This window comes from Ylistrum balloti, unplaced genomic scaffold (assembly GCF_031769215.1).
Source record: "Ylistrum balloti isolate Yb309-2 unplaced genomic scaffold, AGI_CSIRO_Ybal_v1 Utg370434, whole genome shotgun sequence".
In the NCBI taxonomy this organism is placed as follows: Eukaryota; Metazoa; Mollusca; class Bivalvia; order Pectinida; family Pectinidae; genus Ylistrum; species Ylistrum balloti.
Window position 1 is genome coordinate 353,728 of NW_026782291.1, and position 10,974 is coordinate 364,701.

At 34.7% G+C, this 10,974-nt stretch overlaps 1 protein-coding gene and 1 non-coding gene across 2 annotated transcripts; both read left to right on the forward strand.

The window, feature by feature from the left end:
* Positions 1-1,469: 1,469 nt before the first annotated feature.
* LOC132554727 (uncharacterized) lies at positions 1,470-6,806 on the forward strand. Its single transcript, XM_060219039.1, has 6 exons — positions 1,470-1,481; positions 2,688-2,882; positions 3,601-3,968; positions 4,377-4,495; positions 4,731-4,820; positions 5,377-6,806. The coding sequence occupies exons 1-6, from the start codon at positions 1,470-1,472 to the stop codon at positions 6,804-6,806; spliced, it is 2,214 nt and encodes a 737-aa protein (XP_060075022.1).
* Trnan-guu (transfer RNA asparagine (anticodon GUU)) lies at positions 3,385-3,458 on the forward strand. The gene has a single exon. It is a non-coding gene; the product is annotated as a tRNA-Asn (tRNA).
* Positions 6,807-10,974: the final 4,168 nt, after the last annotated feature.

Here is a 10,974-nt window from a genome sequence, read left to right on the forward strand (position 1 = left end):
GCGCTTTTCAATCTTAAATCGTTGAAGAAATCTAAGTTGATTACAATAAGATGTTAACTGTCAGGTGTAGTAAACCTAGCTAAGATGAGACATAAACCATTTTAATTAGTAAGTCCAGTCTACTCCGGTAGTCTGTCTGACTGACCTCTCGGATGCAGCTCGGTGTGTCAGATAGGATGAAGTGTGATTGTATATCTCCAGTACTTTGAGTTCAATTTTCTCTAAAAACTCAGTTTAGACACTGTTAATCTATCTTATATACTAGAATATTTTGAATCGATTTACCAAATAAGGGTTATATAAGTTCAAGAGTAATATTGTCCCTTTTACATAATACTACAGAGTTACTCCAGACATCATTTCTATTCATTATTATTTGCAAATGAAGGAGATGAAATATTTTCATACCATATTTAAATTCATTTCTTGATATTCATATTAACTGTGTGAGGATTTATAGGAGGTGCGAGTGAATTATTGCACACCGAAGCTTTTAACTTCATGTATTGAATCTTCAAGTCACCCGATACTAACTTGCACACTATTTTTTAGATTGCGTACATTGTACATAAATGATAAAGGGCTTAGAATTTTAAAAGGGTCAGTATTGCAGTATACCATTTGGATTCAGATATCCATTCAACGATGTTTATTTACTTATCTCCCCCACTACGTCGATATATCGACATATCTTCTTATGTAATATAAAAATAAATAATGATGTCAGTTTGTTTTTGAATGAACAACTGTCCCTGCGAAATAGGAAAAATATCGATCTTCCTTCAGGATGTATAAAAATTTTGATCAATGTTTGAATTATAAATATTTTCTCAAGTGACAAGGTCAATTGAACATCATGTATGTCGTTTATAAGATAAACATCTAACATCTTGACTTTTGTTGACAATAAACACTATGATATTTACACAAGTCCATTCTAACACTAGGAGTAAACATCTACCTGTGTTAAACGAACACTCGTTAAAACTATCACCTTTTGTCCGAAGAGTATCGTTCACACACACACACTTCATAAATAAGCGATGCTTGTCCACTGTTACGTCAGCATTTGTTTACAAGGTGGCGCGTGTCACCTTACGTGCTAACCTTTGACCCCCACTGGCTAAATATGTAAAACCACGTACCTGCGGGGACAATAGCCTTCAACCTATCACACATAAAGAGCATGTCTCTGTATCAAACACGTCATAAATCTTATTTATGGTACAAATTACTGACAAAGTTAATCTTTTGTGTTCAGATAGCGCAAACATCACAGACGGCTAGACTTTCTGAAACAAGTCGTAAACTGACAAGAATTAAGTTCATCAGCATGAATTGCTTTGAAGTAAGTCGGAAGTTGTCGTATTGTTACATCATCATTTTTAAAGTTTCCTAATATGTTGATAGATAAATAATGTTGTTTTTTAATGATTCAAAGTCATTCATGACCAAGGGCACATATGGGCATGGCGGAACTGGTTAGATGTATTTACAAAGTACAGATAACTTCATTTATTACGTCACATGATATCATAACTCGCTTCAAAACTTACAAATGACATCATCAATTTGATTTTAAGAGTAGCATATGAAATTAGTTGATAGTAATGGATCTGTATAAATGTTTTAATATCATTCAAGTTTAGCTCGACACACTTTCTAATCAGTGTATATAATAGTGTTTCATACTATGTAATTTTTAGAATACGTGTATTTTAATCTAGAGTTGTTACCGAAAATAAGTGTAATTCACGTGCTTTTGATTTTACTATTATTTAATAAATCTAGGTCATAGATCTCAGCATTCAGAAAATTTCGCGAAATTCCGAGCTCGTTTTGAATAAGATAAATTGAAAACAATATATTTTACCGAAAAGTATAAAGTGACAATATAACGAAAGACGTTCCTAAATATAGATGTAAGCGCCAGTTGAATATAAATATTCAGTTTTTCGAATGTCAGATAGAATTATCCTTCCCACGACTTCAAACAGATGTCTAACAAACATTCAACACGTGTTCAATAGAAATCAATGTAACAGCTAAATTACAACCAGAAAATAGAAGATCGTGCGACAGACGAATTTTTTTCTCGAAACTGTGCAGGTGTTGAATATGCCAACATGTCTCATTTCCGGCTTTATGTGTGTGATTTATGAAGAAAAAAATTAAATAATTGTTTTCACAACTGAAAAAAACCTAAAGTGTTCCTAGATTGGTAGTTTTATTTTTAGATCATTTAAATGACTGATTTGAAATAACTGTTAGCGTCCGTCACGTGATCATTATTATTTCTTGACATTTGGGGATCATGCTTCGACAGAGAATTGTTTCCCACCTGCATGTAAATCACACGTGCGCATGAAAATCAATAATACTTCCCATATGCCATTATATTGTTTAAACGATTTTCGTAATTGATTTCTTTCACTGTAAACGTCTGTCTGTATTTACACACGAATGTCTTAATGGACTGGAGAAAGTGAGTTCCTTCATGCTTAGCTCATAAAAAAAGCCATGTACACCTGTCTAATTGGTACAGATATTAGACAGTATATTATTAATGTTTTAATAAATGCTCCTGTTCTTGATAGCAAATTTCTTCAGTCTGATATAAATGCATTTTCTTTCTTTGATATCTCGTCCTTTTGAAATCTTTTTGAGACTTAGAATTTCGTTTACAGAACATGCTGTTGGTTTTAACGCTGGCTAGTGTAGTCTGCTCAACAGGGGCGTGGAAATTGGCCCATGGAGAAGGAATGCAATTGCCGGGAATCAAGGATATCCCTCCGAATGCTTATTTTCATGAAGAATATTTAGAAATTCCATCATCAAACACTACAGAAGGAATAAATGTTGACATCAGCTCTGTATTTCCGGTAAGTTTAGAACCCAGGAGTTAATTAATTCAATTCAAAGTTATGAGCTGATAAAAAGGCACACACAATTAATGGGGACTGACCGGGCTTGTGCAAGTCTATAACACCTTTCTCTGTTCAGTCGATTTACTGATACGGCTCCCGTAACAGATCTGCGAATCCTAATATTATGTCAACTATATACTGCCACAGGCAACTGTAGCTGAAACGTACTAAAACTTTTGCTTGAGTAGATAAGTTCCTGTGGTCTGTGAAACCTGGGCTAATTAACGAACCGTTTGAAACAAAAGAAACAAAAAATATGTTAGCAGATAATTTCAGTCGTGAAAACAACAGTATATATATACTTTCATGTTTTACATAAAACGATGTGCTTCGATAAACCAGGGATGTATAATACATGTATTATACGTCCCTGGATAAACATAGCCTACATAGTCATCGATACCTGAACGGCGTGGCAACAATACTTTTATACAAATTTCTGTTATCAAGTATGTAGGTCTCCGTGGCGCAATCGGTTAGCGCGTTCGGCTGTTAACTGAAAGGTTGGTGGTTCAAGCCCACCCGGGGACGCTTCATTTTTTTTTTCAAATTGTATATTTTTTGACAAAGATGTTCTCTTTTCCTTTGTTCATGTCCAGTATATAGCAGATTACTTTATAAACAAGTAAGATATATACAACAATAAATATCGTGCTGTCAATCTTATTTACAGGGAGATGTCGCATGGATTGAATCCTCCGATGGTAACGTTGGGATTTATGCCGTTTCTTATCAAGAAAGACATGGTTATACATCTAAAACGGAACCGGAAATACAGATTAAAGCTTCATTAACTTCCAGGAAATTGGAAATTCGGATTTATCCCATGGATCCCCTTCCACTTATGTCCTTGCCCCTAAACGGGGCTAAGTTTGTGTCGGTCAACGTATTGTGTTTAACGTTGGCCGTAATGGTCAGTCTGCTTGATCACCGAGTCGGTCTGTTGCTAGGCATTGTGGTGTCCTGCAGTCTTGTTTCCAGTGTGGATACGTTCCCAAGGTCAAGTGACGTCAGGTGCAACGTGGTCATACATTACCCAAAGTTAGTAATTTTACAAATGCACCTCTTTGTTTTGACATTACTCGTTGTGGTGTCTGTGTGACGTGTGGTCTATGGTTAAACACAAAGTCAATAAAACGCCAACATTGTACGAATTTTTAAAAATTAAAACTAAGCTCTACTTTCCCATTGATTTTGTTAGAGTTAAGGCTATATACTACCTTATATATACGTATTACATGTATTTTACCTGTAATTTGCATTCAACCAGGGATAGAACTTCCGGTAAGCAAAATTTCAATAAACTAGAGAACATTTTGTATGTAATTTGTCAGACTTGAATAACTGTATTACAGATAGATAAGATTTAATCTTCTGTATTATTTCTGATCATTTGTCAAAACCGTTGTTAATACATAAAATATAATGCTTTTTCTTTCTCTCTATCAGAAATATAACATTCTCCAACATCAGCATCGTGGTTCCAGAGGGAAATATTTCCATTCCACCTAAAGAAAAAATGAATCAATCCGGAGATGTATGGTGCTCAACGAATCACACAGCCACTGGTAATGATAGCTTTTAAAACCGATACACAGTGTTTTAAATTTGTACTTCGTAATGGAATTCTTCTTGACATAAGAAAACACTAAATACATCAATTCAAATTAACGATGAAATTGTCAGTAGTGTTTCTTCGTTCGTCAAAATTTATTTCAATTTTGTAGCAGAGAACAATCTGTGACAGAACGCTTGTAAGCATCTTTTGCGTGCATCTTGCTAATTCTTGTTTTTGTTTCACAGGGTGTGCATTCTGTTGTCACGGTAACGGATTCTGTGGTCCAGGAAATGTCTGCACGTGTACAGGAAATTACGACAATGAAAGCGACTGTGGTAAGTTGAGATTGTGTTTATGCATCGTTCGTTTGTAACCTCACAGTTTCTTGGATTCTAAAGACAATTCAAGGTGGAAGGAGATGCATTCAATTAAATTAATCAGAAATTAAGAAACATAACCTCAACTTCCGTTACACTCTGAGGAAAAAGTACACATGAGTTCCGAGTTCAAAAACAGTAATGAATCTTGTTTTCAATTTTCAATTTCTTTGTAACCTAAGAAACTGTGGCAAAACAACCAAACTTCACCGACACATGCGCCATGGTATTGTTATACTTAAAACTAGAAAATAGTGATCGTGAACAGTTTTGTTTCAGATAAAGACACTAAAAATGCATTAGATATCATTCTCCAAACCACCAACAAAGAAAAGATAATCGGTCAAACCATCAGATATCAGTCTAACAACACTCAATACTCATATCATCCTAATTGATTCGCTTTATTCACAACGAAATAAATATTTGAAGATAACATGGCTGTTTTGTAATGATACATTAAGCAGTTATGTTGTTTAACGATAAACGGTAATATTTTGTTTTCATTTTTCAGAGAGTGAATTGAAGCCAAAGTTCAAATTATATACCGGAAGAATGGACCCAAGATTAGCAAGATTTCATTCTCTTGACCTCTATCAGCATTTAATCATAGGCAAGCGTCGAGATGACGGAGTAGCACGAATGGTGACGGAAATAATGTCACGTGACGAAGCTGGAAACGAGATTGTGATTGGTGTCAAAAAGGGAAAGCAGATCAAAGATATTATTGTTACCGGAAGTGAGAGGAAACGTATTCAGTGGATTAATTCATGTACTATTCTTGTGACGTCAGAAAACGAACATGACTCAACTGTTTTAAACACATGTGATACACATCACGAAGATAGAAAGAATGATACAAAGAAAAAAAGGAAACGAAAGAAAAAGGATATCACCATTTTGTCGATCAAACAAGAGTCAGTCGAGGCTATTGTCGAAAAGTCGTCACGAACTGTTGTCGAACCTACCAACGAAAATGATTTTTTATCTGCTAGTTTTAAAATTTTAAGTAGTGATGATAATCATGCAAAATGGAAAAAGACATTTACAAAAGTCCCAATTGATGTCAAGCGTTGTGGCGAGGGAGATTTATCATCTACGGTATATGCAAGCGTGTTAGTGAAAGAGAGTGACAGAGATATGATGCCTGTGCTAGAATATAAGGCAATCGCGGATTATTATCCTGGCAGTTTTTATGTGAAATTACCTGCAAAACAAAACACAGACAAAATATTATCAAATGAAAATGCACATCCTTTGCGCATATGTAATCACTTCCGAAAGACAGCAATCAAAGTGTGTCACAAAAATAGAAGATTGCTGGCTTCTAATATATCAGAAAGTTGTGCCTCACTTGTTAGTCGGACGGATAGACAAAATATCAGTGAGGACGTGAGGCAGAGTGTTAAAGACACATGCGAGCGTGGTTATTTCGCTCTAAAATCTTACTGTGATAATGCAGCAATGATAGCTGACTCAAACTTGTGCCTGGAGTTATTCACGGAACAGGAAACTTTCTATGTGAGCGAGGACACTCATGTAATATTTAATGTTGTTTTTCCGGACGGACATACCGTCCGTTCTCCTGTGTATAGATTTAACAGTAGTGCTGCGCATGTCACGGAAACTGTAGTTTTGAAGGGAATAAACGTAATTCCTAAAATATTAAACTTTAGCATCAATCCCCCTGATCCTCATCCAAACCAGGGGTATGAAGCGATAATTCGTTACAAGTGCGTGTCGGACACAACAAAACTGCACATGCGCGTTGAAGGGGACGATAGTTACACCAGTGACGTCACTTGTTATGGAAACCAACAATGTAATTGTTGTACGCTTCACGTTGCTGGTGCGACTGCGCATGTAACAGATACGGTAAAAATAGAGTTATCTGACTCAACTTCCGGTGTAAACATCACGCAACAATATCGCGTGATGTTCTAGTTGTGAGATGTTTTATTATTTGTTTTGTCGAATAAAATTATGTTTACAAATAACTAATTGTCTTTTCTTATTAGCGTGGATATATTTGATTGTGGAGCCAAGACAAACAAAAGGAAATAACAATGAAATAGTCCCGAATCTCGTTTGTGAACAGACGTTAGGAGCCAAAACCTCTTCTTATTCTGTCAAAATCGAGTTTTATTGTTTAATCTGGCTTTGATAGGTTCTGTTAAGAGCAGTGTCTTACAATTTCCCAGAGTGCATTACGACAGTGAATGGGACGACAACTCTGGTAGGTATTGTTTTCTAATGGACAGCAACGCCATTTTTATGGTTGCTATATCAAGTGATAAATCACGTTTTCGTATATAAACCAGACTGTCTTAAACCGAGAACATTTATATGTATATAAAGATCTATATATATATTGTTATTTATAATTACATGTACCTGTTCTGTGACGTCACTCAAGGACGAAATCATTAACATTCATATCAGAACATAGTTGTCGTTCGCCAAGAGTTACGTCCCCTTCACATCTCCGTCGTAACAGGCTTCCCATTAGAAAGATACGACATTTGGCATGTTTTTATTAAAGTTAAGGTACAAATGGTTGTTGCTACACCTATTACATTTCGTGACAACGACACAAGGATGTTTTATGCATGCTCCAGTAGTTATAATGAAAAGCAATCAAAGGAAACATCCGTAAAATTACTCGAGTTCACCTTGCAGCTTGCTGCTATTACAACGTGAAACACCATGGCGGACGAACGGGTTTCCCCAAGTTCAATATAGGTTGCTATAAATATTTATCCAATAAGCTATTACGCTCGATATGACGCATTAGGGATTTAATCCCATCTGTCAAATGAAATTGGTCAACAGAAAATCTATTTTAAGCCCGTAATTACCGGCATGACGATGCAGTGTTGATGCAAATAGACGCCTTCAGAAATAGTTCCGGGCCAAGGAAAAACGGACCAATGACAACAAAATTGAAACAGTAACTTTATTAACAACAATAAATTGACATTCCTTGTCAAATAAAGCATATATCAAAACTAGATATACATATATCCATTATCAAAAGCCATCACTCCACAACTATTTTTTTTATTTAAAACGAAGTCAGAAACACTTGCATATTTATATGTAGCCACAATGGCTTGTCTAGATAATTAAGATAATAAAAATAATTTCGAAAAGTCCCTATGATTTTGCTACTTCTGGTTATTAATTTTGTAAATATGCTTTTTTTTCTCACATGATGTACAAAATATTGCCCCATTAGGATATTCTGACAAGGTGAAGTTAACGACGCCATCAAAAGACCATGGCTGCAATAGTAATAATGGTATTGACTTATCTGCAAATAAATTGGCAACCATACAACTTAATGCTAGAATCACTGTAATTCCTCCACCAGTATGAGTGATTTACATTATTCTGATAGTGTAACAAACAAGCTCTGTCCCGTCAGTTTATCCTAATAGGGATCTATGAAGGTATAATGGAATGCTGACAATATTCATATATTGAACAATCATTTTAATTTGTCACACGAAAAAAAAAAAAAAAAAACAAGAGCCTGTTTCAGGTCACGAAATACGCCTGTGATTTTGTCTGACTATCACCTACACTATTTATGCTGTATATAATATATTGCATTTGTTTCAATGGTAATTGCGTAATACTTTGCAAAGTTATTGCACCGACATTGAAAAGGTTACAGACATTAATGGGCCGTAACTCTAAAAGTTGTGGATCAAAAATCATGGAAATCAAACTCAATCTAGCTTTGATTGTACTTAAGCTTGCAATGAAAGTTAAAAGAAATCTGTTAAGGCTTAATAAATTCCAAAATCGCTGGGACATTGAAATGTTTACGAACAGAGGGACATACGGACGGAAGATGGACGGATGGAAGACGAGAATACCATAATATGTCCTGTCATTTGACGGATGTATAAAATACATAAATATCAAACAAAAAAAAAGAAGTAAATAAATGTAAAGATCATAAATCTAAAATAATAAGCAAAATCACTTGAGGTACGCATATTGTGCATAAAAATACATTGAAAAATTAATTTAAGATTAGAAACAAGAGGCCCATGGGCCTTATCGGTCACCTTAGAATCAATCACTTCACAAGCAATGGTAAGAACTGACAGTATTTCTGATATTGATTTACATTTATTATTAACAGCTAATAGTTGTCTGCTGTTTAAAGAATTATAAAAAAAATCATCACATGTTTTGTTTTTTATTTGTCTATTTCATTATATCTAGGAACATTTATCTTATAGTGATATAGTGACAGCTGTCAGTTGCTCACTTATTATGAGTCCATACTAGTTTATGGAGAAATTACTGAAATTAGCATGTCTATGTGTGCTTGATGATGAAGATAATGATGTTGACTGTGTCTAAGAATCTGCAGCATCCTTATGCATGGAAGTTAAAGTGTGTGAAGAAGCTGATAATGAGGATGTGTGATGCTGCTGTGTGATGCTGCTGATGTTGGTATATATGATGATGTTGAGGTGTGACGATGCTGATTTGGTATGTGATAATGCGGATGTGTAATGCTGCTGAAGTGTGATGATGCTAATGTTGATAGGTGACCATAATGATGCTGATGGTATGTGATGATGCAAATGTGTGATGAGGATGATGATTGTATATGATGGCGTTGATGTCAGATGCTGATGTTGTTTGTATATGTAACAATGCTGGAGTGCTAGTATGGCTGCAAGTTATAAATATATGTTTAGAGTGATTGTGTTACATAGTGTCTATGATAGTTAAGATATAGTGTGCAACTCAAAATGCTGTGTGTTTAGTGGTGAAAATGATGCATGACTATACTCTGTAAGTGTGTGACGATGGGAGTTATAGACTGATAGTATATATGAATCTATTTATTCCTCATGTGTTTTTCGATAAATAAAAAATAAACAAATATATATAAATAAATAAAAATAAAATTGATATTATCCCTGTTAATAATTAACATTTAAAATTACTTTTGCTAAATGATTCTCTTGGCATGTTTAAATGGGTTAAAATTTCCCTTGCACCGGTTGCAGTGCGCTTCCATAAAATTCTACAACGATACTACGCGATCTCTAAAAACTACAGCTCAAGCACCATTTCATCAATTAAATAATATTAATATAATACAAAAAGAACTATTACTTACGCATAAGAACTCACCACAGTTCCCCTGTAAGCAATTTCTTTCCGTGAGGTGCGCGTAATACCCGCCATGCTTACATAAAAATAAAATCAAGTAGGAAAGCTCCGTTACTGCTTTTACTTGAGGGACAGGTAAATTCTTTTTAACAACCACTCGTGTAAGATACAACTGTTTCACAGCTTCATATTTCAAATCACCCAATATTGAAAATTATTAAACGTATTAAATTATCCGCTTAATACATTTCCCCATCTATAATGTATCCTTGACTTCGGCCAAATTTCCTCAAGTCGTCTCCTATATTGTAATAGCTATGTGATAAGATACAAAGTTCTAACGGTCCTACTATGTTATATGTTTGTATTTTGCTACATCATCTATTAAAGTAAAGAATATACACATATGTATGAGTGTCGGATAATTTGTCTGTAAAGCACACATCCACGTCTTCCCCTTTACACAAGGTGTTAGGTATCATTGTGTACAAGGATTGGATTAAAAACTTCTATTTTGATATGGATTAATATGTCCATATAATCTGCACTTTCACGATAAAAGTTTTTTCTGTGTTGTTTTATTGATATCAATCATAGTTATAACTTTCATTATGATACTTGTACAATTTCAATTCATCTTAGTCTTTCAAAAGATATAAACTTCATGTTAGCAAAATTAAACTCACGTTTACTCTAATTTGATCTATGGAGCATGTAACCCCTATTAAAAGATAATACGGTGGTGTTGTGTCATCATAATCCGTTTCAATCCAGGTAGTATACTTTGGCCCTGCGGACTCTGCACTAAACTATCTGACTAGTCTCGGAATATCATTTCTAGACGAATATAATCCTGCCGATATTTTGTGTAAGTAAAGGACGGAATTTTTAACAACAATTAAAATCTAAACCTATTCTGTTACCATATTTCATAGTAACAGGAATACGATGTTTTATTGATACCTAC

What these genes read in the sequence shown, in the direction of transcription:
- LOC132554727 (XM_060219039.1), top strand. An exon ending in ACATCAGCTCTGTATTTCCG is followed by an intron (nt 2,883 to 3,600) that starts GTAAGTTTAGAA and finishes TCTTATTTACAG; the next exon opens with GGAGATGTCGCATGGATTGA. An exon ending in CGACAATGAAAGCGACTGTG is followed by an intron (nt 4,821 to 5,376) that starts GTAAGTTGAGAT and finishes TTCATTTTTCAG; the next exon opens with AGAGTGAATTGAAGCCAAAG.